The sequence below is a fragment of the Aptenodytes forsteri genome, unplaced genomic scaffold (assembly GCF_000699145.1).
Source record: "Aptenodytes forsteri isolate BGI_AS27 unplaced genomic scaffold, ASM69914v1 Scaffold100, whole genome shotgun sequence".
NCBI lineage: Eukaryota > Metazoa > Chordata > Aves > Sphenisciformes > Spheniscidae > Aptenodytes > Aptenodytes forsteri.
In genome coordinates, this window is record NW_008796216.1 from 1,464,172 (window position 1) to 1,491,486 (window position 27,315).

Below are 27,315 nucleotides of genomic sequence, written 5' to 3' on the forward strand. Positions count from 1 at the left end.
GAGGGAAACCCCTGTTGCCGTGAGTACCGCTGGGCACGGTGATCGCCCGCGGTGGGATCCGCGCCTGCATGCGACGGGGGGAGGGGGAAAGAAGTTTGTCAGTAAAATAAATGAGCGGGGTTACTCGCGTGTGTCGGGGCCGAGGCTGGAAACCGGTCAGCGCCTCAGCGTGAAGGCCGCGCGGGAGCCACGACCTGGCCTGTCGCGGCGGACAGGCGCAAGGCCCCGGCCCTCCTGCCGCCGAGGCGCTGATTCCTCCCACTGCTCCTGCCTTGGTTTTCAGCTCACGGGGCACGCCCAAAGCCTTCGCTAACAAACATAAACAGCGGCTGCTAGGACAACATCGATTGAAACCCGCGGCTTTAAACCACGGCTGTCTCTGTGCATCCCACTAGTAACACCTTCAGGTTATTGCCAAAGCACAGAACACACTTTAAAAGGCACTCGCTGATTGTTTACTGTTTGCGTTTCGCAGCTTTGGCAGAGGGTGAGCCAGTTTCACTTTCAGTTCTCAGCGCTGCAGCCCTTCAAACGGGAGAGGATACTTATTTAAAGCGTACGTAAGCGAAACAGTAAGTTTGAGTTAGAGTCAGAAAGTAGTCCCGATACATTAAATTAGGTTTGCTTTTAAAGGGGCTTTGCTGGTTGATTTCTGTGGGAAAAAAATGTTTATAGGTGAGGTAGAGTCTGAACACGGTGTTACAATATGGTGAAAATAAGGCTTTTACTTTTTTCTGTTTAGTATCAACACACTCTTTTACTCCAAGACAGTTTTGCAGTTTGTATTTACATCCTTTAACGGTGTGAATTTGGCTAGATTGTAGTTCTAGACTAGAATCTAGACTAGATTATAGTAGCCCTGCAAACTGCTTGTCAGAGACTTGTGTACTCTTTTCAGTGATTTCAGTGGGACTCTACTTAGATGAAACAGTCTGTAGGCTAAGGTTTTGTTTATTCCTGTAGTTGAAGGTGAGAGATAGCAGAAGGTGTTAAGGACAGAACATAAATCTTGCAAAGTAAAATAGATTTTTGAGAACAACTTCACTATTAAGCTCAACAAGAAATGGTACTGATTTAATTAACCAAGGAAGACTTTATTTAGGTTTTGTTCAGTGGATTTTCATACAGGTGGATTTGTGCTTCCATAGGAGCCATGTTAACTTCTTTGCATCCTGGCATTGAGTGGTTAAACATTGGAACAGGCTGCCCAGGGAAGTGGTGGAGTCCCCATCCCTGGAGGTATTTAAAAGACGAGTAGATGAGGCACTTAGGGACATGGTTTAGTGGACATGGTGGTGTTGGGTCGACAGTTGGACTTGATGATCTTAGAGGTCTTTTCCAACCTCAATGGTTCTATGATTCTATGTTTTTTAACATGCTTTCCTCACTGAAATCTGTATTTTCTGACTGTTTTTTCCTCTCTAGGTTCTTTGCTTTGCCTTTATGCCTCAAAAATATTTCAATTCATTTGTCTGTTTTGGTCACGTTCGACAGCAGAGCTGGAATCACAAAGATAATTATCTTACAAGCTTTGTGAAAATCAGTGGCTGTGGAAAGGAGAGGGGCTTAAATTAGTGCCCCCAGTAAGGAATAGGCAGTTGTGTTCACCGCTTCATCTAGTCAAGAGACATCAGACAAACGATCTGTCTGTGATAGCCATTGGTGATTATTACTAGCAATGTCATGTGCAAGCAGTGTTATGCATCTTTTGGTTTGCTGTTGTTATCAAACATGAGGCAAAGGTGTTCCTCTACTCTGCAGTCACAGTCCCCTGGAAAGGGATGTGTGAAAGGTAAGCCAGGGGCAACATAATGGTCCATGAATTGTAAGCCATCACGTCTGTTATGATTAAGATTTCAGAACTCTGTCACTAGGGGAGTATGTGCTGAAAAATCCACAAGTCCCATCTGTTTCGATTTGAAGTTACTGTATAAAATTATCTGTTTGGATACTAATAAACATTGCATTTTCAGACTAGGAGACCATGCAAGGCTTTGTCGTTGTTTGAAATTTTCACCAAGGATCTGAATAAAAGGCCTGGGAGCCAAGGAGTTGCCATCCAGTCATTGACCAGCTGGAGTAACCGAGCTTTTTAACCTGGATGCAGAACATTGCCTAAACATAGCTTTTTGTTATGCAGGTGCACAGCCTGAAAACCAGCCAAAAAGAAACTGGTACTCTAAAGTGCCGTTCTTACAGGCAGGCTCTGTGTTCCTTGGCAGGTAGTACAAAATGTGGGATTAGGTCTCTAATTTAAGGTGCTCAGTCGTGGTTCTCTGTAGTAGTGTGTGGAGAAAAACGGGTATTGCTAGAGGGCAATTCCTCTTGCCTGTCTGAGATGCTACCCAGTGTATAAGATAGTGTTAGAGACGTGCTGTTTCTTTTTCATGTATGATGTGTAAAATTGCCAAAAGGTATATTAACATCATATTTCCTCATTTTTGTTTGTTTGTTCATGTATCAGTGTTAGTGGGACTAATAGGCTTAGAAGACTGAAAACAAAGGATCTTCACAACATCTTGCATCTACAGGATTGTGGCTCTGCACTGATGTTGGTTCAGAGTTCAAGCAACATAATCCCATTACTTTTAAAATCATAATTTGCCTTTGTGAAGTAAGGCAAGTTGGAGGAGAGATTTAAGGCTGCTACAAAAAAAAAATTGTGGAAATGTAGTTTAAATGCAGGTTGCAGAAGGCAAAAGTCACCAGCCATGAATATTGCTGTCGTCTTAGAGTTGGAGAAAAAGAGAATGCAGGGACCAAACCCTCATTGCAGGGGAATTCTGTTTTATTCCAAATGTATGGTTAATTTACATAGATCACGTGTTCTAAACTAAAGTGTAGGAAATACTAGCAACAATTAGATTAAATGAGGGAATAAGAACTTTTTTGCTTTATTATCTAGCATTCTGTTGCTCATGCAGTGGCAGGACAAAAGGTTGGATAGATAATCTGATGTAGCCACTGCTTCTAGAGACCGATTCGTGCTTAGGGCTACTGTAGTGAAATACATTTGGTCTTATCTGACATGAATATAATATTCTTCCTCTGAAGACTTTGTTTAAGGGAATACATATGGCTATATCTCTAGCATAGGACCTTATGGAAAGTCAGGAAATTGGTTTAACTGCTGGCAGTACAACTTACGAGATGGCGACTTACCTGTCTGATAATTTGGCTAGAACAGATTCCCTCCTATCTTACTGTAATGCTTCATTTTTCTGATAGCAAACTGTTTTCTCCAAGCTATGAGACTTTATCCTCTGCTTTTAGTAATAGTTTCTCCCATTAGGGCTGCCTGCAAGCTTGCTTGTAAAGTACCTCTAGCTTTAGTGTAAGAGTGGATTTGGGGAACATACCCAGTTACATCCAGATACAGGCTGGCCCTTTCTGGTGAGAGACCAAGACAAGTGTTTGTGTATAGCTTACAAGGAGTATCTCTTGGAGGAGAATGGAGTCTGCAAACAAGCAATCTCGGAAGGGTACAGAAATCAAGCGGATTATGTTCTGTGCTTTCAGACCAAAGGCTAAGTCTTGAAAACATGATTCCTGCAACTGTTCACACTGTCCTGAGTGCTCTATATTTATGCTGCCACAGAAAGAACTGGTTACACTCGGAGGAGAAACACAAGAAACACTAAGGACTGAAATGCGCTTGCAGCTAAAGTATCCTCATCATGAATAGGTACACAACTATCAGACAGCTTGGTGATGGGACCTACGGCTCTGTCCTCCTAGGGAGAAGCATTGAATCTGGAGAGCTAATAGCCATTAAAAAGTAAGTATTTTCATTTGTTATTTAACAGTGGATGGTCCAGGTTTTCCATTCTATGGTCCGCATCACTTGGTCATGCTGGTTTGAGTACTTCACATTCCACGCAACATTTGTATTTGGAGTTGTATTGGGGCAGCATGCAAAGCTCAAGTTCCTTGTATCCTCCAAAGCCCCAGCAGAAGATAAAGAGGGTGAGATATATACGCTTATTGTAACAGCGCTCTGCTACTATGTGCAGCCAAACATATATTATGTGTATTATTTAGAGTATTCTGCAATGCTGCTTTGGAATCTGCAGCCCCTTCCCTGCTGCTTACTTGGAACATGCATTTCATGGTCTAATTTCCAGTGTAATGTTAATACTGCAGTGATAATTAACACAATGGATCTCATTGTCCATTATCTGTATCTTTATATGCTATTATGTATTGGTCTTTTCAGCTTAAGATTTTCTTAAAATTCCTTGAGAAATCCACTTGATTTTCTTTGCTGCTTCAGCAGTGACCTCAGTTTGTAAATGGCTTATTTGTCCTCGTTGTGGTAAGAGACAGCTGTAAAGCATTGCAGGCACTTTCCTGAAATACCGACCATGACCCAGGGACATACTTGTCAAAAGACCTTTCAGTACAATGCTGTATTATATAAACAGTCAATAGCTGGCTTTAGCAACTTTCTAAATCCTCTGTGCTGAGGGTATTTTTCCTGTATCAAACCTTGCCAGAGGCACCTTTGATTTTCATTTTGCAACATGGTAGAAACTGAAAAATTTTGGAACAAACCAGAAGGTGGTACTTTCTTAGCTTACATGTTAATGCCAATCCATTATTAAGAACAGAAATGGCCTGGTGGCTGAACGCACAAGACAGTAACTGCAAAAACACTGCTTAAACAAAAAAAAAAAAAAAAATCCAGACCCCTTCACGAAATGAAGGGCTTGCAATTCTTAAACTATTCTAATTATAAGAGCTGATTTCAAACTGGAAACTTACTGCAATAATAAGTAATACTGAATTTTTATTGAAGTCTGACAGAGACTCGTATCTTCAAAGGGTGCCTAACTCCCTCTGAATCCAGACTCTAAGCAGTTGGGTATTTTTGTAAGTTTAATCTGTGCTCTTCTGTGTGTGTGCATACATGTGAGCCTTCGTCCTGTTGGTCCTAAAGCATAGAGTTATGTGTGAAACAACTGAGTCATAATCAAAATGCATATGAACAAATAGGACCATATGTTACACAAAAATACTGTGTTCAGAGTTATATTCTGGCTTAGGGGAAAACAGATCTGCCATGCAGTTTGTTTCTGTTAGAGCAGAGTTGCTTATAAGCTTGAAAGGAAAGGCAGAATTCAAAAAGCAGTTGGCATGATAGATGTAGCTCGCAAGGGAGAAACATGGGGAGCAGTGGACACTGAAAAATGAAGAAATACAACTTAGAGGGGAAAAGGTATTGAAATTACAGAGAAATCAAAATACAGAGAAGAGGAGCAAGAAGAGTATGATAAAATTGGAGACCCAGTGAAGTGATTTAATTTGGTCTTCATTAGATTTGTTTCAGAACTTAGTGTGAGTTGTTCATAACTGTCATAACCCTTGTCCTTTTTACGGTTAGACTCTACTCCACCACATTGTATACTGGAAAGAAAAATAGCATGTCCTGACTTGTTGAAGACTCTGAAATTTTTGCAGCAAGATATATATACAAAAAAAGGCAGTCCTGTGTAATAGTAATGCTTTTAAATTCTATTAGAGTGTACCTTGTCTAGAGATGTAAAGTTTTTGGACAAAGGAGATAACATGTTATATTTTGATGGAAGAACTGAATTGTTAAGATGTAATGAGATTTATGGGTCTAAGACCAGCTGATGTTGACCATGAATTAATCATTTTTTTCCCTCTACTATTGTAGAATGAAGAGAAAGTTTTATTCCTGGGAGGAATGCATGAACCTTCGAGAGGTTAAGGTACTTGTTTCATTCAATGGTTGGCTTTAAATTAGACGATCCCTGTCACATTTTGGGGTAACATCAAATTCTTTCCACCCCTTTTCTCAAAAACTGCCCCCAACATGAGCTGTGGCATATAGCATTACAGTTCTGTTTCCTGGCTCTACATTCGAACAGGGTGTCTGTAGTCTTATAAAAATTCTTCTTAAAGTTCTGTAGTTTTACAAAAAATCATTTGGTTGTAGAGAGCTGCTTCCTCCTTGCAGTGAGTGGTGAGTGAGAGAGAGCTTTCCTATCACAAAACCTGGAGTTGATTGGTGTTTGTTTTTCAGAGCTTGAGAACACATGCCCTTTGCTCAGCAGTTACTTTTGTACATGCAGTTGTTTCTGGATAGTTGGTTTGGGGACAGACATTTAGCATGAAATTCTGACACCAGCAAAGCTTTAAGGGTATGTTCTAAGGACCTCCTTTAATTTCTAGTCCTTGCTATTACTGTTGTAAACATGCAGACAACCTTGGTCACTTTTCTTACAGTACCACGTATTGGTACTGTGTTGTTACAGCAAGAATGAATGTAGAATACATTGAAAATCTAAAAAGGAGGGAGAATGAAGACCCAGGTATGCTGGTTTTGGCTAGGATGGAGTTAATTTTCTTTGTAGCAGCTTGTATGGGTCTGTGTTTTGGATTTGTGACCAAAACAGTGTTGATAACACAGGGATGTTTTAGTTACTGCTGAGCAGTGCTTGCACAACCTCAAGCCTTCTCTGTTTCTTATGCTTCCCTGCCAGCAAGCAGGCTGAGGCTGGGCAAGAGGCTGGGAGGGGACACAGCTGGGACAGCTGACCCCAACTGACCAAAGGGATATTCTGTACCATATGACGTCATGCTCAGCATATAAAGCGGGGGGAGGGAGAAGGAAGGGGGGGGCGTGTTCGGAGTGACGGTGTTTTTCCCAAGTAACCATTATGCGTGATGGAGCCCTGCTTTCCTGGAGATGGCTGAACACCTGCCTGCTGATGGGAAGCAGTGAATGAATTCCTTATTTTGCTTTGCTTGTGTGTGTGGCTTTTGCTTTACCTATTAAACTGTCTTTATCTCAACCCACGAGTTTTCTCACTTTCTGCCTTTCTGATTCTCTCCCCCATCCCAGCGGGGGGGATGAGCGAGCTCAGCTGCCCATCAGGGTTAATCCACAATATCAAAGAAGAATTTCCAGGGTTATATTTAGTCCTGAATCTAACCTGACTATTGCCAATGCAAGTACAAGAAGAGTGTGAATTCTGCCAGTAGGAAGTTACTTATAGAGAAAATGCAATTGTTTTGGTGCCTACTGTGATGCCAGATAGCTGGCTTTTGAATGACCTGTGCATTAAATTGATACGTATACTGTATATGTATCTGGTAACACATGGAGATCTGGTCTTTGTTCTCAGAGCTGGCTGATCCTTTAAAATACTGAAGAATTTTTGAAGCCAAGTCTTCTGCATCAGTGAAATAGTTTTTTCTTTTTCATTAGAGTAAGTCCCTTGTAAAATCCTGTTTGTTTTTTCTGTTTCTAGTCTTTGAAGAAATTAAACCATGCCAATGTAGTAAAGCTGAAAGAGGTTATCAGGGAAAATGATCATCTGTATTTTGTGTTTGAATACATGAAGGAAAATCTTTATCAGTTAATGAAAGAAAGGTATGTAACAGCATCACCCATTCCTGATATAAATTAATTACTTGCGTAATGTGCTTTTAACACCCCTGTTACTTTTCAAAGGACTTTGGATCATTTGTTTAGGCTTAGATCACTATGGCTTAAAGCTGTGTGCTGCAGTAGGAGCTGTGGCTGTCACCTTTGAGCATATCCCAAACAGTCTAGTGAGAGTTTCCAGTCTCTCTTCCCAGATTAGCCTGGCAGATAAGTAGGGCACTCTTTTAAGAATTAGGAACTGTGGACTTTTAACAGCCCTCATGCTGAGGAGGCATTGAACCTAGAACTTTTGATTTCTAGTTAAGTACTCCAACCAGCAATGCTTTTTCTGTTAGAGGGTGGTATCATCACCTCTTCTGTTATGGCTTCCTCAAATAAATTAATAAATAAAAAGTAGTTGAAATGGTAATCATGAGGGGTCAAATTCTGAATTGCTTCTAGGAATTTCTTTTTTCCTTGCAATTTGAACTGACATTTTCCAAAGACTGCCTATTTTATTTGTCAGCATTCTCAATAAAATCTAACTTTTTGATATTTGCTGGAGCATTAATAAAGTCTTAATTTTAGCCTTTGGGCCATGATAGCATCCTCCAGAGGATAATTTGGAGCAAAATAGCTCCCTGCTTTGAATTGTTCTCCGAGGAGGCCATTTTCTCTCTATGGACCATAGAATCAGCCTGGGAGATGACAGTAATCTTACTTGATTTAACAAAGTAAGGTTATTCTTACAACGTATCTCTGTGAATACTACATAAAATACCTTTTAAAGCATAAAAATACTTATTATGCATGCGCAGGTATAGAACAACTTTAACTAAATTGGGCACATACATATGGATGCTGATTTTTAATTATATGAAATGATGAACCTTGAGAAAATGGTTCAAGTGCCTAACATACAAACCGATTATCTTTAGGAATTTCTTAGAAATGCTTGATATATCCTACCTCCTTATGAAAACAAAAAGGGCAGATGTCTGTAAAAGTATGCTACACATCATATTCTCTACGGTTTAGCAAGGCCTTGGACTGGTTAGACATTGTATAAATCAAACCTTTAAGAATGCGATTTATTTGCTTAAGTCGTAGTTAAAATTGCCAGTCTTGCTGGAACGGACTGTAGAGGAAATATGACTCTCTTTCCGCTGTAATTAAAAAAATAAGCAAATATGAAAAGCTGACTCTAGTAGCTGATCTCACTTCTGAAATATGTGATGGTCAGTTTTTTTGAGAGGAATCAAGCTCAGGAAATTGAATAAGGCCCAGACCATCTTCTTCATTCACTGTTAGGCTCTTTCTGAATAAAATTGTCACTGATTTCCACCCCAATCCATCTCTACTGTGTTTTGGCATGCGCAGAGGCAGCTGGTATAGAGCTGTTTGACCAGAATCCTCTCTTGGTAAGAGGGGCTATCATTAAACCGCCTGCCATGGCTGATCTTCTCGCCTGAATTTTATGAGGAGAAGAGCCTCTTGTTTTCAGTGGTAGCAAATGAGACTGTTTTTTCAGATAACAGAAGAGAAAGAAGTAGCGCATCAGCTGTTAGATAACAACAAGGGAAAGTCAAAAGTATGGCTTGTATATGCTCTAGAAGAGAGGCCAGAAGAAACTGTGCATGAAAAGCACTAAATTAACATGAACCCTTGCTGTCTTGAGGAGCATGCCTCATGACCTGTACATGTTAAGGTTTGTTCAGTTTGGCCAATTTTCTTTTTTTTTCTTTTTTTCCCTTTTTTAATTCACTGTCCCACGTAGTCTTAACACGATGTCACATGGTCTTAATATAATGTAATAGGGCAGTTCTGCAAATACTGTGTAAATTTTGTTGGAGAAATAAACTACATGAGAGTGCTTAAAATATATCTACAGTTTTATTCTCATTGGTTCATTAGATAGCAACAGCTAATGTGTGAACTTAAATCATTAATATTTATTTCTTCCCTTTTCTTTTATCCCACAGAAACAAACTGTTTCCTGAGTCTACAGTTAGGAATATTATGTATCAGATCCTGCAAGGACTTGCATTTATCCATAAGCATGGTAGGTTATGTTTTAGCTGTAAACATCTTGAATTAGAGCAAGATAGTGTCTGTGTAAGTTTTTTAATATTTACACTAACAATTACATTACTAACTTTAATAAAGGGAGTGATAAAAAGAATGGCACTATATGAGAGGTTCAGATTACTGAAAATATCCGTATTTTATAGTTGCCCGATATTTTAGTCTGGAGGTTTGCTCAGTTCCTTTTCTGTAGATTTCTACTTTCTCAAACTGTCAGCTGGCCACTTTCTAAAACTCATGTTAATGGGCATATTTCTTGATAGATTTAGAGGTCCCCTGAGATAGAGAAAAAAGGAAAAATTACTCTTTTTCTCAAGGTACGCACAAATACCCGAATAAAATGCACATTCTCTGTAAGATACACTTAAAGTAATAAAGTCTGAGTGACAAACAGCTTTCGTTGCATGGCCTTCCAACTAATTTTTACAACAACGATAAAAGCTAAAGCTGGTGTTCCAGCCAGTAGTAACAAGACCCACTTAACTATAAAAAAAAGTACTTATTTTAACGATAACTTCCTCATCATGTTTTGCTGCCCTCTGCAATTCTGCCTGCTAAATACACTGTAGTGTATGTTGCTGGTTAGCTCTCGGGGTTATCAGAAGAGAACTAACATCAGTGGCCAAAGTCTTGGAAGTGAAAGGCTTGTAGTAGGACCAGCATTTCAGTTCACTTGAAGAACACATTTAACTTTGTTTTGCAAAACATTTTCAAGCTAATGGCTTTACTCTCTGTTCTAATGGGGCTTGGATACTCTTCTGAAACCAAACTAGAAATTCCAGGCTGTTCCAGTGAGATACAAAATACTTAAAAACATAAAAATAACATGATTTATTTGCAAAAATCTAAGCCACTTTTTTTAATAACTTGTCAAATGCATCGCAACCTGTCCGAATACCCTTTACTGCTATTTGACTTACTATAGCTATAAAGAATGAACAATTCTGTGTCGAAACTAACTGTCTTGTTCACTGACCTGCTACACACTAGACTGATATTTCTGCCAAGATGTTGCAAATCTGTAGTTACAAAGATCTGGAAATTTATGGCAAGCCTGACAGGATGGTCTTGATGGTCTTGTGGCTCACAGTGTAAGACTGGGTGTCCCAAGATTCTCTCTGCAACAGTTTTGGAAGAATCACATGAACTTTTTTCACCTCTCTTTATTTCTCTATTCTGCTCCTGTATGGCATAGAAATGCTTGTCAAGTAAACCTTTTATGTTCTTTGTTCATCCAAACTCTAAGCATCTTTTCACATTTGAATACACAATTGATTGCTCTTTTTACAAGTTTGCCGTGAAATAAATTGCTTCAAAAGCATTCTGTTGGTGCATTGCGTGTCTGTGCAGCAAAATACAGAAGTGATTGTACTAAATGCTAAAAACGACCTTGATTGCTCTGTCTGGTACCTTCCATAAAGAGGCAGTAGTTCAAGTTGGCACCAGAACAGCTACTTAATATCCCTAGGAAGGACGTAATCTGCTGGTTGGTAGACAGCTACAGCACTGTGTCTTCAATGCTGTCAGGCATTAATCTAACAAAGAAAAGTTAATATAGTTATACCTGACAATGCAGACACATCCTATGTGAATGTTTATTCTGTTCTCTCTGGGAGCATATTCAAGGCCATGGAAAAAACTAAGCATGTTGGAAGGTCTCTGAAAAGGAGGTCATAGAGCTCTAGTAAGGTACTACAGAGGGAGCTGCATATAGGAAACAGTGGTCTCAGATGCCGGCAAGAAAGAAGCATAAGGACAAGTTTTCCAGACTAAGGGTGGAAGCAAATTTCAGAGACAGTAGTCAGTAATATTTTAGCCCTCTTTTCTCATTTGTATTGAAAGAGCTCTTACCAAATGCTCATTTGTAATCAAGTTTTGCTGAATGCAGAGCGCACTAAAAAAATACACTGAGATCCTCTGTCTGATAGGGTGATGAGTAACTGAGTGCTTGCGGATTATTATGTTCCCAGATTCAAAAAGAAGTTTCAAAGTGCAAAAAAATTATCTCACGTTTTAATTTGTATTCTGTCTAAAAGAACTTTTGAAGTAATTTTTTTGATGCCTTTGTTGCACAGTTTCCAACACAACTAGAATGAAACTAACATTAAAATGGTGTAAATTTTTTTATGTTAAAGAGGTGTCACTTGAAAGGGAGCTACCTGACTGAATGCTCTGAATTGTTATAAGATAGTCAACTTGTGTATACTGTTCTTCACAGTCTGACTGAACAAACATCATACTGACTAGCTCTGTTGATCACGTGAGACTTTGAACTCTGTGTTGTGCTATTGAAGCTTCAGCAATAAGAACTAAAGCAGAACAGTCCAGGTAGAAAATAAAAGCTACAGCTGGGGGTGGCATTGCAATGCACATCAATATTTCATTTGAATTTTAGGGTTCTTTCACAGAGACTTGAAACCTGAAAACCTCCTTTGCATGGGACCAGAACTTGTGAAAATAGCAGACTTTGGCTTAGCTCGAGAAATCCGATCTAGACCTCCTTACACCGATTATGTATCCACAAGATGGTAAGTGCTAGTATTCACCTACATTGTGTGAAACTTATAATCAAGCCTTTAAAGAAGTAAAGTATTAAATTTGTGCTGAATGTAATACCACTTTTGATGCCTCCTCTTTATGAAACTTTTATTTAAGTTTGGCATAATTCAAAAAGCTTCAGTTAGTGCAAGACAGTTTACAGATGGCAGCAGTACAGGAACAAAGAGGGAGCCTGATAAGGCAGGTGGGACATGCTGGGATTGCTGCATGTCAAGAAGGCATAAGAGAGCTTACAAGAGCTTACGTAGCTTTTAATTCTTCATTCTAGGAAAAAAAATGAAGTCTTATGTATAGGGTAGGAGAGGATAGGAGCTTTTTAAGGCATGTTTGCTCTTAACAGCAAAGAATGAAGAGCTGAATGCTTTCATGTATGTCTGTTTGAATTATGTTGATTGTTGGGTTTGTTTCTTTTTTTTTTTTTCTCTCTCTTACAGGTACAGGGCTCCTGAAGTCCTTCTGAGATCCACCAGCTATAGTTCTCCAATAGACATTTGGGCTGTTGGTTGTATAATGGCAGAAGTTTACACACTGAGGCCTCTCTTCCCAGGCGCCAGTGAAATTGATACTATATTCAAAATTTGCCAAGTCTTGGGGACGCCAAAAAAGGTAGCTAAAGTGACATTCCACACTGCAATAATACTAGAGGTGTTCTACAATACAGAATGGTGCAATAGCAGTAAGCATAAAAATAATCAATTTTCACTGCTATTGTATGGTATTGATCTCAGATATGGTAAACTAAATTAAAACTTATTTTCTGTGAAATAAGCATTATGTAATTATGCTATAAAACCTGACATTTAGAGGAGAAGAAATAGACCCCTGAACAGCAAACAAAGTCATTAGACTGTGATTTCATTAGGCAGAAATTTAATTTTCTCTTGCATCTTGCGTATAAACCTATGGTTTAAGAGGCTAGAAATTGGAGTCATGGCAAGACTGCTATCTCCTGATTCCATTTGTGCCTTTGACTCGGTCAGATGTAAAGCAAGACTTTCCTCTCACCAGAGGTTTGAGGTGAAAATTTCTAGTGAAATCTTTAATATAGTCTAGAGTAAGCTGGACACAGTCTATTACTGATAGGAGAATATATGCTAGTTGTTTAGGCTCTATGATATTTTACAGCTGAACTTTCTTTGTGATTGGAAATCTCATTCTTCTAGAACGACTGGCCTGAAGGCTACCAACTTTCAGCCTCCATGAATTTTCGGTGGCCTCAGTGTGTTCCTAACAACCTAAAAACTCTCATACCAAATGCTAGCAGTGAAGCGGTGCAGCTCATGAGAGACATGCTGCAGTGGGACCCCAAAAAGCGACCAACAGCTAGTCAGGTTTGGTTTTGTTTTCTTTTTCTCACACCTGCATATGACACTTCCTTTCACTGCAAGACACCTTTTATAGACATTAATTTAACAGTTGCTCAGGGGAGCAGTTCTTAGAAGGGAGGAGAGCAGAAGTCAAGAACAATTTGCAAGACAAAGTGGAGTAATTAAAAGAGAGTAATCAATCTTTTGCATGCAACATCAACTGCATGGGGTGTGTGCTCAATGATCAAACGTTTGACTGCAGTGTATGTAAGTACACTTGAATATAATCCAGTCACTGTGAATAGCAGCAGAGTGAAGGTAGGATGTATGGCTGCAGGCTGTGATGCCGTTCTTTCATTGCTATTGCTACATGCCACAGAATCACGGAATGGTTGAGGTTGGAAGGGGCCTCTGGAAGTCATCTGGTCCAACCCCCTAGGCAACATGTGCTAGTGCTCAGTCACCCTCACAGTAAAAAAGTGTTTCCTGGTGTTCAGAGGGAACCTCCCGTGTTTCAGTTTGTGCCCATTGCCTCTGGTCCTGCCACTGGGCACCACTGAAAAGAGCCTTGCTCCATCTTCTTTGCACCTTCCCTTCGGGTATTTGCATACTTTGATAAGATCCCCCTGAACCTTCTCTTCTCCAGGCTGAACAGTCCCAGCTTTCTTAGTCTTTCTTCAGATGTGAGATGCTTCGGTCCCATAATCATCTTCATGGCCCTTTGCTGGACTCTCTCCATTATGTCCATCTCTCCTGAACCTTCCTTCTCCAGGCTGAACAGTCCCAGCTTTCTTAGTCTTTCTTCAGATGTGAGATGCTTCGGTCCCATAATCATCTTCATGGCCCTTTGCTGGACTCTCTCCATTATGTCCATCTCTCTCTTCTGCTGGGGAGCCCAAAACTGGACACAGCACTCCAGGTGTGGCCTCACCAGTGCTGAGCAGAGGGGAAGGATTGCTGCCCTCGGCCTGCTGGCAACACTCCTGCTCATGCTAGTCTTTCTTCAGATGTGAGATGCTTCGGTCCCATAATCATCTTCATGGCCCTTTGCTGGACTCTCTCCATTATGTCCATCTCTCTCTTCTGCTGGGGAGCCCAAAACTGGACACAGCACTCCAGGTGTGGCCTCACCAGTGCTGAGCAGAGGGGAAGGATTGCTGCCCTCGGCCTGCTGGCAACACTCCTGCTCATGCATCCCAGGATACCGTTAGCCTTATTTGCAGCAAGGGCATATTGGTAGCTCATGTTCAACTTGGTGTCTACCAGGTCCTTTTCTGCAAAGGTGCTTTCCCGGTGGCTGACCCCAGCATGTACTGGTGCATGGGGTTGTTCCTCCCCAGGTGCAGGACTTGGTATTTCCCCTTGTTGAACTTGATGAGGTTCCTGTCAGCCCATTTCTCCAGCCTGTCGAGATCCCTCAGGATGGCAGCACGACCCTCTGGTGTATCAGTCACTCCTTCTAGTTTTGTGTCATCAGCAAACTTTCTGAGGGTACACTCTGCATCGCCATCATTAATGGAGATGTTGAACAGTATTTGCCCCAGTATTGACCTCTAGGGTACACCGATACCTGCTGGCCCCCAACCAGACTTTGTTCCACTGATCACCACCCTCTGGGCCTGGCCGTTCAGCCAGCTTTCAGTCCACCTCACTCCATCCCAGTGTTGCCTGGATAAAGCTAGCTTGTGCAAGGCAGTTTGCAGGGCAGTCTCAGCTCAGTTGCACTGTAGATACGTCCCAACATCCTGTACATAAGCATAGCCCAAGTCATCAGTATTGCACATGTAATGGTCCAGTTGATGTTGTTGACGGTAGCTACTGATTTCAGATATCAGTACTGTAGTGGTAGTACCCAACTAATGAAAATGAGTAGGGCACCTTTTGAAAAACAGATGTGATTCTGGGTTCAAATCTGACTTGACTTCAATAGGACCATAGCTGAACCTTTGTGATTATATCAGACCTTCAGTACAAATTGTAACAAAAAGCTTTAAAGCTAATTAAAGCAGTTAAAAAGTAAAATAGATGAAGAACTCTCAAAGGTAATGAAAAGCAAAAAATGCTGACTATAACTTGGTATTAAGAGCCATTAACAAATGTTTTACAGTAAGGTACAAATATGGTGAGGAATCTGAGCTTTTAGAAGCTTTTTGCAGTGAGAGGTCTTTGGGAAGGGAAGATGAGTATCCCTGAAACAGCGAGGTGGGCAGAGATGAATTGCCTTTAGTGACAACTCCTTAATTACTTGTAAGGCAGGATAAAGATACTTTTACCAACATGTCTTCCAAAAAAGAGAGAGGCTAATTTTCCAAAGGGTTATATTTCTTTCACTTGATTCAGTCTTGGAACTGGAGAATGGAAGAGATGGGATGTCTCTGGGGTCGTTCATGTCTTGATGGCTGAATCTGTGATGACTGGTGTGTATGTGTTTGCACATGCGCATGAACACACACACGAAGAGACAGCACATAATGAAACATGCCTCTAGATGCTATATACCTGCTTAAGTATCTTACTTCTGCAGAACCTTTTCCTTTTGTGCAAGTCCACAGAGGATTTGATAACTTGGTATCTGTTGAAACTTTTCTACTATTGCAGCATTATTCTGAAATGGATTGTGCTCACTAGAATCTAGTGTTGAGAGATGGGTCTTCTGCTGTTTACCACCCCAGAAAAAGAGGAAATTAAATTTGTACCATCACACAGGGCTAGGGTAAATTAAAAACTTTGGTTTCCTAAGTTGGATCCTAACATCTTTATTATGTTTTAGGCACTTCGATATCCATACTTCCAGGTTGGGCATGCCCTGGGCGTTCAAGAACTGGGGAAACAAAAGGAACTGCATAATAAATCGTCTCTGCATATTAAGCCTGTCCCTCCAGCACAACCCCCTCCGAAACCTCACGCCCGCATTTCATCAAGGCCTTTTCAACAAAGCCAGTCTTCTCAGCACTTGGCGTACCCATATAAGGCAGACAACTCTGGGGCTGAGCACAGTAACTACTTACAGGAGGACAAGTCTAACCAGGTTGTTCTGCCTGCAATTCACAATAAGGTTCCTCAGCAGGTAAAGGTCCATCTAGCATAAGATACACTTCCTGATATACTGCCTGATTTTTCCTGAATTGTGTTTCTTTTTCTTGTTCTCTTTCAAGGTTCTTATACTTTACTAAAAAAAACAGGAAATGGGGATAAAGAATAGTTATAACTTTCTGCTAGAAACTGGAAGTTACTTTATTGAAATCTAAATGCACTTGCTATAAAACAAGCAAGTCGATTTCTCATTTCAAAGCCATTTTATGCTTCCCTTTGTTGCAAAGCACCACTTAAAGGATGACACTGTGATTTCATACGAGTAAAAAGGATGTACAGTGGTCAGAATATTAATAGGATTGACGCCAGAGAGAAAAGTATTAAGCTAAATAGTATTGAAATGAGGGGGAGGAGGGCTATTGCCTTCATCCATTTAAGGCATCCAATTTATGTGACTGAGAATAATAGTCCCTTTGGGCTTCTATACTGGCCATGGAAAACAACAGATTCTTCTTTCAGCGTAAGAACCTACCATTTCTGTTGATTATACAGGGAGACTGGATTAATAAGATAGATGATGAGAGCAGACAGTGTGAATGGTGCTGCTAAGAGAGCGGTCTTAATTAGGGTCTGTACTGGCCATGTACAAGAGTTGCACAAGGTTGAAATGCACTGATGAGCTTAAATGGCTGAGGAGACACAAATTTATACCTATGCTGTCCTGCAAGAAAACCACATTTTATAAATGTCTAGGTACAGGCTTGTGGAAACATGATCATGCATGCAGTTTTGTACTCCCAAGATGGGTCAAGAAATAAAAATTAAGCGTGAGCTAGTTGTTTGGGAGGTGTATGGTGAAATATAAATAGAATTGGAATTGAAACCTAAGAAATCTATTCTTCTGTCAGTGCAAGATACTTTATTACAGGATGACATGCAGAAGTTACGTAATAATGTCTACAGGCTACAGATTGTGTTCTTTGCATGTTTAATGAAGATTAGGATTCTGTTGTTACAGCTCTACTACCACTATTACTCTTTGAGACAGGAAAAAAAAGTCCTCTTTGTTCCTGTCACCTGGTTTATGGCGTAAGTGCACGGGTTTATTTCTTTTCAATCTTTATAACAGAAAACATCAGCTGGGACTGAGAATATAAATGGTGAACTTAAACCAAAAACTAGGCGAAGGTGGGGACATCTTGCTAGAACAGTCAAGAGTTCTGAAGACTGGGATGACTTGGAAGACCTTGATTTCAGCTCTTCCGTCACGAGGATGGACTTGAAAAACAAGAAGAGGCAGAGTAATGAAACTCTTTGTAGGTAAGTTGGTTTCTTTTTTCCTTAAGCTTCACCTCTTTTTTCATAATGTTGCTCGTTATGCTTTCTGTGGGTCTAGAAACATATATCCAGGCCGGTAAAGGATATGCAGCTTGTCTCTCTCCTGCTTTGCCTTGACTCCTTGTTGAATGCTGACCTTTGAATTGCAACACATTTTTTGATGGACAGTGCACCCTTCTATACAATTCCTTGTTCATTTTTCCCCACTGAAAATGATGCTTAGCTTAAGTCTTCCCAAGTTAGTCTTTGAATATATACTTTCTATTTCACATATGAACCATTTTGACATATTCCACGCATATAACCTGTTTGGGTGACTCTAGGCTGCAGTTTCCATGGATTATACACAGTAGAGAAGAACTTACTGAGTGATTTATAAAAACTTTTAAAAGCAATGTATAAGGGAACTAGAAGCGCAAATCTGATTTTCAGGGGCACTTGTATGGCTTCAGGCTGAAAATACTCCCTGTTGTCTGTGTGTTTATGCTGTAGCAAACACAGTATGAAGAAATGATTCCTGGAGATGGGATGGAGATGAGAAGGCCAACTGTAGATAAACATATGTTATAAGAATTGGACTAAGTTTAGCAATTTTTGGGTTATAGATTTGAAAGCATTTTGGACCTGAAGCCTTCAGATGCTGTAGGCTCTGGCAGCAGTGCACCTTCCCATGCAACCTTTCTACGGCAGGACACTCCCACATTGAGAGTTTCTGCAGCAAAGCAACACTACTTGAGACATTCTAGGTATCTACCTGGTTAGTAAAAAATACTTCTTTTTCTTCTTGTAATTCCAACAGCAGTATGAAATAGTCATTGGTACATTAGGCTTTATCCTTTGAGCTTGTGGAGGGTGGCTACTGCTTAAAGAAAATGAGGAGAGCAAGAGCTTTGCTAATGTAGGTGGCCATGATACAAACTACGTTCTAGCAGTCTAGCAACTGAGATAAATCCTGCTTACAAGAAGGGGACAGGACTGTTGGTACTTCTTCCTCCTGCTGGATACTCTTTTATACTTTGAAGTGTGTTAGAACATGTCTGTTAATGTGCCAAGCTATTCCCTGTTTCCCTAAGAAGGATAAGACTGGTCTTCTAGACTAGAAAAGAAAGTGCCCTACGTTTACCTCATGAGTATATAATACCATGAACAATGGAAGCTAACTAATAGTGGGAATATGCTTTGCTGTAGCTTGGAGTTAAATAGAATGCAAATCCATGTCTCTGTAGAGGAATTGCATGCCTGTCTTCATGTTAACCTCTGCTATACTGAGACCAGCACTGGAGCAGGATGAAGTACAGGAGGTGGACAGCATGTCAGCCTGTATTTAAAATGAGTTGAATATAAATGTATCCTCTTTCATAATTTCTGTTTGTAAAGGCAGTGTTAGCTGTTCATTCACTTGTAATACTAATACTTCAGAATTAATTAAGTAAACTAGAAGGTATCGTGATGGTAAACTCAGTCTTTTTTCCTGAAACAATTAATTTCAATGACTTTCAAACTGGGTCACTTAAGTAGAGTTTTGGTAGCTAAAAGTTGTGTTACTAGAGGAGGTTGTAAAACACATTGATCCCAAGCCTGGTTTTGCTTTACCATAAATTGTGAGCGCATCCTTGCATGTTAGGTATGTGGCTTAAATATGGGATGTATATTAAATACAAATAATATGTGACATATGAACTCTACTGCAAACTGTTTGCACAATCTGTGGTTTCAGTAGATACACCAAAGAAGAGTACAGTACTATGAGAAATGTAATCTACCATTATTTACTCTCAGGTTATCTTGTCGCTGTTAGGCTAAAAGCTGTAAAATGTTGTGTTTGATATGAAGCATAGATTTCATTTACGTAGCAAGGTTTGCCTTCTGTGACTTCAGAATATTTGTGGCCTTGATGTAAGGATCCTGTCCCTTGACATAAGCAGCCATTGATGCTAGTGGAACTACTTACACTATTATCTTTGCAGGATTAGGGCCTATGGCTAGTCATAGCATTCCCGTATGAGAGGATGGGAAGTAACCCAGAGGCATGTTGAGTGAAAATGTTTGGTTAAGTTCACTAGACTGGACATCTGCTTTAGGACTGTGCATCAGATGGAATGAATACAAGCCTGTGTAATAGCAGAGATTTCAGCGTGGTAATTTTTGCATTTTTGCAATAGGAATAAGCACAAGGAATAGCATAGTCTCCACTTCAAACAAAGAGTCCGTTCCGTCTAATCCCTGGCCCAGTTCTGGTTTGCTTGGGAAAGCTTCCGGTTTGGGAGGAAGTATTAACAGGATGAATTCAGGTAAGAAGCTGTGCTTAACACTCTGAAAAAAGGTAATAGGTGATGTCTCTGCAATTCCAGGCAGCTGTAGTTTGGGGTCACCCATTTCTAGTACATTGTCAGCTCTGGAGATACTTGCTACCGTGTCTGTTCTTTCTGTCGAAATCAGTTATGAGAACCGTTCCTTGGATTTGGAGACTACCTTAAACTGAAACATAGTAATTTCTTCTAATGAATCCCCAAAAGTCTGGTTTGAAGTACCACATGCATAGCAGGTTGGACAGCTTAGGTCTGTTCAACCTGAAATACTTCATCTTGCCTTCAATTTGCCTCGTCAGTTTTTGTAAGTTGTATTTTCAGGTTTCCAAATTATTTTAGTCCAGCTGGTACATAAATGACTGTCATAGAGGAGGAACCTGGTCTAAATTGAACTAGCCATACACACCATTCTTGTTATGTGAATAAAGCAAATAAAATCTATCATTTATCATCATGTCTTTTAATTGATGCTGTTTAAAATAGTGAAATTATTATAGCTTTAAAAAATTCAGACAAAAAGCAAAACTCTTCAATTTTTCTTCTTCAGGTTTTTGGGGCATTTGGTATTTCAGGTATTTAATCCCTATTATTTGATTTGAAGTAATTAATTTGTAGATTTTTACATTAGATTTTACCAGATATACTTAAACATGTTGATGTTTCTAGATTGTATCTATGTATTTCCTCTCTAAATCTTTCTTGGCTTCAGGTTTTCATGTGATGTTACAGTTCTGCAGTGCAGTACTTGTTTTGCATATGTTGTTACGAAAATGTTTGATTGAGAAAATTTCTGTTGAATCTTGTCCCAAAGAAACATTTTGGGCCTTTAGAAACTCTGGTTTAAAAAATAAAAAACTTAAAATTTTGGATGTAATTTAATCAGAAAATTGTTCTTTAAAGATTCAAGATGGGAGGATGTTGTAAATGGCTAAACTACATGAGAACCTTTATATACGAGCTCCTTCTTGGCTCTTCTGCAAGTTTTTGCTTCTTTTGTAGCTGCATAGCATATCATTAGATTTTTCCCTTTTTTACTTATTACCATCATTTCCCACAATATGCTTTGCCACTGCTCTACTGCTCTAGTACATTATAGGCATATGTGCGGTGGATCTGATCTGTGCATGCTAACTTGTTTAGTGTCCATCTGCGCTATGACTCTAGACTGGTTTTTGTTCCAATTTCTACGGCTTACCCTACAGGTCAGTCAGATCTGTTCCTGCTCATCTTAGGGACAAGTTTTGTACCTGACTTTCCAAATTTGGAACATGAATCTGTCCCAGTTTATTAAGTTGCGCTCTTACTGGCTTCAGTAAGAGCTTTGTGTAGCACCAGAACCCCAGACTCGCTGCGCAGAAATCGAGTGAGTATATTCATAGGACCCAGTTGCTGAAAGTCAAACAAAATAATTCCAACATGAAATGCTAAGTTTTGAAAGCTTTGAGAAACCTTGAAAAAGCTGAGATGTCGGGGAGAAACAGAAATTGTCCTACTAAGAGTACAATTTGTACCTGTCTTCCATTCATCTTTAATGCAGTCTGATGCCGACAGTCTCCTGAATGGAGGTATATATAGGAGCTGTGGGTTTCTAGTGCCTTCAGTGAAGTCTTGTTTTCATCAGTCCATGATCAGGCTTGATCTTGAATATGACCCATCAGTGCACACCTTTGTCACCTGTTGATAGTATGGGAGATCCATTGTGTTGAGCTCAAGTGTTCCTTGCCATTTCTTTCAGGGCTCATAGGATCAAGCGGTCTAACTAGCAGTTATATCCCTTCATTTCTGAAGAAGGAAGTAGGCTCTGCTGGGCAGAGGGTTCAGTTAGCACCAGTTGTGGATCCATCTTCTAGTAAGTATAGTACCGAAGTTGTCTTGGTCCCTCTCTCATTACTTGGGTAATGCTGTATATATGCAGCACTGAACTACATATCTTTGCTTTACTTTATTTGTAAATATTTGACTGACTGGAACTAGAGTTTGTAACCTTGCAGAACTTCATATGGACAAGGATTTGGTTTATTTTTACTTTGTTAATGAAATATGTGGTTTTATCCACAGCATATTTCGATGGGACCTAGAGGTTGGTGTGAGAGCTGGCATAGAATTCACATTTGTCAAATCAGTGATAGAAATACTCCTTGTCTGAGAAGGTTTTAGGGATTGGATCCACTATTGTTTCACATCAGCAAATTCTATTAAAAAAGGAGGCTTATTTCCTGAAGAAATAAGGATCTGGACCTGCATCCAGTTGCTGTTCAATGTGGATAGCTACTCACTGAACCTTTATCTCATGGCATTTTCTTTTGTCCCTTAGATTATGCTTCTCTGAAGTCCGTAAGACCCCATCTTGGACGGCCGTTGTTCAATTCACCTACAAAAAGCACGCCAAGCTTGATGCCTCTCCCACCACCAGCTCAGCCGATCCATGGGCGTGTTGACTGGTCTGCAAAGTACGGTGCTCACCGGTGACGTGTGGAAATACTCTCTGAACCAGTGCGTGTTTCCCACGAAATGGTGGCTAACATGAGACAATTTGATACTGTTTTATATACCTGTAAATTTAAAAGAAACAGATCTTCTATGAACGAGACATTTTGAAGGCTCTTTTAACTTTTATTTGTATTAATTTGAATGCAATCTTGTACCTTTTTGTATAAAATTGTTTTGTTATATAATTGGGTCCAGTTATTTTCATAAATCTGATACATTTTGTATATATGGCTTAGGGGTTGAGCATTTTTATACGATAAATTTTTATAATGAACTTTTTTAAAATTTAACTTTTCCTTTATTAGTTCAACTTTTTTATAAAAGTGGACAAAAAAAGCAAAGTGGTGCAATATTGCAGTGGAAGAGAAGTACTAAGGAAGGGGCATTCATTATACATTTTCTGAAGTTTATGTGCTAAACGAGGCTGTATAATTTCAGCGATGCCACATCTTGATGCCATGCTTCTGTTGTCCTATACTCATTTGCTTTGTACTGACATCGAAGGAATGAGTGACTAACAGTCTAAACTCTCCTTTGCAGTCACTGAGAGACTGCTGAAACTCAGTGGGAGGCTTTTTTTTTAAATTTATTTTTGTTTTTAAACGGTTTTTGTTGGACTGCTATCCAGCTTTCCAGCTCCATTCTTTTGCTTTTACCAAATTTGGGGAATCTTCTTGTTTGGTGAAGGGTGAATAGCCTTCTGTAGGTCCGTTTTCTCACACAGCGCTCTTTTGTCCTGCTTCAAAGTTGCTGCTTGGCATTGTTCACTATGAAATAGAATGTGGACCTACCTCTGGTAAATTCATTTAAATGTTCTAATGATTTCTAAGGAGAATGATCAGATTCTGTTTCTTCTTGTTTTGTTGTTGTTGCTGCAAATGCAAGATCTGAAGACATATTTAAGACACTATTAACAATTATAAAGCTGGTTTCAGAGTAACAAAGTATTAGTGATATGCCAGCAGCAGAGTTTAAGGAAACAATATCTATGCAGCTGACTTAATTTTCACAACTGTTTTAAACCACTTCTGGAAAAAAAAATCCAGAGGAAATGAGTCAGTTTAAGCTTACTTCAGTTTTTCTTCACTTCAATACGTCTTCACTTACAACGTGAAGAATATGTCAGCTTCTGTAAATCAGGCCCTACCGGGAAAAATGGGACCCTACCTGGTCCTGCTAAAAAACGTTCTAAAATTGTGGTTGATTTCACAGAAACTGGTACAGGTCTTTGAACAGTTTAACTCAGTTTATAAGAGAAAATGAATTACCAGGTTACAGAGAAAAGAAAATAGCCCCATAGTCTGGTTTAATTCTGCACCGGAAAGGAGTGCCAGAGTCCAGCCACCAGCAAAAGATTAATTTAGATCACAGTCAGCATTTGGCTGTTCCTGCACCTCCTTCCACAGAAGAAAGATAAAACAGTACGGTGCTGTGGGAGAACATCTTTTATAGTTGTGTTTTGGAACAGCACCACCAAAGCTGAAGTCTGCTGTGAAAATGCATCTTCCTGCAGAAGTGTACAGAAATGCTCACCTTTCTGAGCTCATTTTATGAACAGATCAGGCAAATCGTGTATTTATGAGACTTAAATCCAGTCTAAAGGGATCAGAGCAGGTATGCTTCTCAGCATCCGGCCATTTCGAAGGAGCTGAACGGCTAGTGTGTCAATGAGATCCTCTCTGTGGGATCTGCCGGCACCCACAAGGGGCAGCCGCTGTGGACTGGAGGCTGATCACGCATGCTGGCCTTTTCAGTACTTCCCATGGAGAACGTGTGGGACTTCGAGGAAACTGTACCCTAGAGTAGGCTGCTGGCTCAGTGCTACGGCGGAACCGTGAGCGGCACTGGTCGCCGTTTGCTTTTATGGACTCGGTCCACAGTGAGACAGTACAAGACAAAAAGGGAGGAAAAGGGTCTATGCGCTAAAAAAAAGTATGCATATAAGACTTACACATGCCAAGGACATGTTGTGTGTCCAGCTACTCCGTTATTTGTTCATGGCAACTACTAACTCCAAACCATACCTAACTGCTTCCAAAGCAGCGATGCCAATGCATACCGGTAAAATAAAGCAGCCATTCGATTTCTAAAGCACACACCAATGGTGTCTTTGGGTAAGTGGAAAGGGAAATATGTATATTTGTGAGGAAAGATAGTTGTTTCTCTTGGTGGAAATAAATATCTGTATTTATGTCTAGATATCATTTAATTTATTTTATCACTGAATAATTGGTCTCAAGAGGGAACACCCTGAACCTGTCCTAAGTATTCCTAGACCTAAGTAGGCAATTGAACTAGTCTGTTCCATACGCTTAATTCCTACTGGTGGAAGCAGGAGACGAAGAAGTCACGAGAATGGGCTGCTGAGGCGTGGACTCATCCTGCCTAACTGCAGGCACCTAAGCGTGAGCTCCTTTATTGTGAGCTGAGTCTTTAAACCAGTGGTGAGTGAGAATCGTCTCGAGAGAAATTCGGCTCACCTGAGAACGTAGTAGCCCTCTGGAGATGCCTGGGTCTCTCCACTAAGGATGGGGACTACTCCACATGCTGAAAGTAATACAGGATGAATCTGAGCCTGGCCTCTAATCGCTGAGCCATTATCAGCTCTGCAGTGATTTTCTTGACTGTAACATTCAGGTTTTGGTCAGTCCAGCAAAAATACTAGAAAAAGAAGTAGTACTTTTTTTGGCATATCTCCTCCTTTCCCAGATTAAAGCCTTTATTTTGGAAAAAAGCTAATAATCTGGATATTCAGAATCACTTCTGCTAGTTTTGCCTTAGTGGAGCAGAAAATTAGCTAAGTACAATGGCAGCACTTGTAGCCTTTACTCAAGGAAATTCCTACTGAAGTTGGAAAGAGTTGTTTTTGAGTAAGGACTGAGTTGACTGAGCTATGTATTTTACTGTGCTGTTTCAGTGTGCAATACGGATATGGAAAAGATGTAGGTCCAAAATCTGGACAAGCAGCATATCTGAGAATTTATCATACGTAACCTACTACTTTGTGTTTTAATATTTAGCAGCATCTTTATGCGAAATGTTTTTAGAATTCTACTGTTTACATTTTCTCAGGCTTACGCATAACATGTAATAATGACCGTTGGAAATAAAGAAGCCTGACAGTGGACCCATTCACCTCTGTAATCCAGATTTTCTTAGAAGTATTGTGTAAGTGCCATGATGTTAGCAAAAAAAAAACCACACCCAAGCCAGAAAACCCACGGTATTTCTGTATCTGATAAGGCTGTTGATATGAGTAGGATGTTCCATAAGGCGAGGAGGAAAACATATAATGAATTGAATTTACGTGGAAGGAGAGGGTGGAATTGTCAGAGTAAGTAAAGAAATAACGGTTCTTGTTTATTCAGTGTTTCTGTTCAAAAAATGTTAAAAATGTTATAAATGTTTGTTTCATTACTTCTGTGTCAAGTCTCCTGCCCAGAATAAAGTTACTCTTGAAGAAATATTGACTAAAGTCTTGATCTTTTATTCAGTTTTTAATAAAAGCGCTTTAGTTTGGCTTTTGTTTGTTTGTTTAGTTGTGGGTTGTTTTTTTTCAAGTAAGCCTTACATTTGGTGCCTTCTCGGAGGGGTACCGCCTCCTGGCAGCCGTGCTCTTTCTGCAAGTTCATTGGCCACGTGATTCGAGTCTAAGCATGTACTTTCTGCAGTATACTCTGAGCTCTGTGTAAAGCTAATAGTTTAGTGCTTGGATGTCAAGCACTGAGTTAAATAACGCTGAATTAAAACAGGTAACACCTCGGAAGAAGGACAGGCAGTTGGACTAGATGATCATTGTACATCCCTTCCAACTGAAATAGTCTGTTCTAAATTGTTCTGTGTCTTGTGTCACCTCTCCTCAGCCTTCTCCCACTGCTTTCAAGGCAGTAGAAGCTGAAGACAGCTGATAACTTACAAACCCAGCCCTTTTGCTAACTGTTCAAGTGGGCTTAAAATGAATTGTACAGGTGATGAACCAGGTGAAAAATACAAGTGCAAAGATGCCAGGCTGTAACCGGCGTGTGCTCGAGGATTCGTAGGTGACTGGGGGATGGAAGTGGGAGAAGTGATAAACAGCGTGGCCCGCAGGGGTGGATATATTGTATTAGCATTCCCCATCGCACACGCACCACCCGCCGCAGTGTGAATAAGGGTATGTGCTAAGTGGAGTTTCTGCGGGCTGGAAAAGGCTGTTTCTGGTGGGTTTAGCGGTGCAAAACAATGGCAGACTGCCCCATGCAGTGCCTCACTTGGATGTGTCTGCAGTCTTGGAAGCTTGACTACCCTACGTTCTCCTACAAATGGACCTTGAGCTTGTTTGGAGGTTCTAGCAGGGGAGCGCAGCTACCGTATACCCTTGACCGATGAACGGTACGTCTCTATCGGGGAAGGTCGTCCTCCTCCGCCGGGGCCCGCGGCTGGGGGGGGGGCGCACAGGGGGGGGTGGGGGAGGAGGGGGACCCCCGCCTAGCCAGCCAGATCAGCCGAATCAACCCTGGCGATCAATGGGGTGACAGATGTCGCAGCCAGATCGCCCTCACATCCAGAACACAACTCCGTCCGCAGCGGCATATACGGGTCACGACGCCCGACCATCTTCACCTTATGGCGATGCCGCCGAAGCCGAATATTCGGTCACACACACCATGGAATCATCTTTCTCTGACGCCAAGACGTTTCGGGCTAAACAGTTCAAAAATTTTAACGTTTTTTTGGCTACGTTTTCCTGCAAGAAGCCTTTGCGAAATATGCAAAGTAGCGGCTTCCCATTGGCGGCTGTCCCGCTTTGTCACCGCCT

General features: G+C 40.4%; 1 protein-coding gene across 2 annotated transcripts in view; it reads left to right on the forward strand.

Annotated features, from left to right (window-relative positions):
• ICK (intestinal cell kinase) overlaps window positions 1–25,975 on the forward strand; it is a 27,783-nt gene extending 1,808 nt beyond the window's left edge. Inside the window, exons 2-14 of one of the 2 annotated variants that reach the window (XM_019474465.1) lie at window positions 3,520–3,778; window positions 5,681–5,735; window positions 7,281–7,402; window positions 9,379–9,458; window positions 11,877–12,009; window positions 12,475–12,646; window positions 13,204–13,371; window positions 16,118–16,414; window positions 17,510–17,700; window positions 18,324–18,475; window positions 19,881–20,009; window positions 21,763–21,876; window positions 22,342–25,975. In XM_019474465.1, coding sequence (XP_019330010.1) covers window positions 3,678–3,778; window positions 5,681–5,735; window positions 7,281–7,402; window positions 9,379–9,458; window positions 11,877–12,009; window positions 12,475–12,646; window positions 13,204–13,371; window positions 16,118–16,414; window positions 17,510–17,700; window positions 18,324–18,475; window positions 19,881–20,009; window positions 21,763–21,876; window positions 22,342–22,496 — 1,869 coding nt within the window. In that variant the 5' untranslated portion in view covers window positions 3,520–3,677 and the 3' untranslated portion in view covers window positions 22,497–25,975. Of the gene's footprint in view, window positions 1–3,400; window positions 3,779–5,680; window positions 5,736–7,280; window positions 7,403–9,378; window positions 9,459–11,876; window positions 12,010–12,474; window positions 12,647–13,203; window positions 13,372–16,117; window positions 16,415–17,509; window positions 17,701–18,323; window positions 18,476–19,880; window positions 20,010–21,762; window positions 21,877–22,341 lie in introns of those variants that run through there. The other variant, XM_009288559.2, reaches the window with a different exon arrangement.
• The last annotated feature ends 1,340 nt before the right edge of the window (window positions 25,976–27,315 follow it).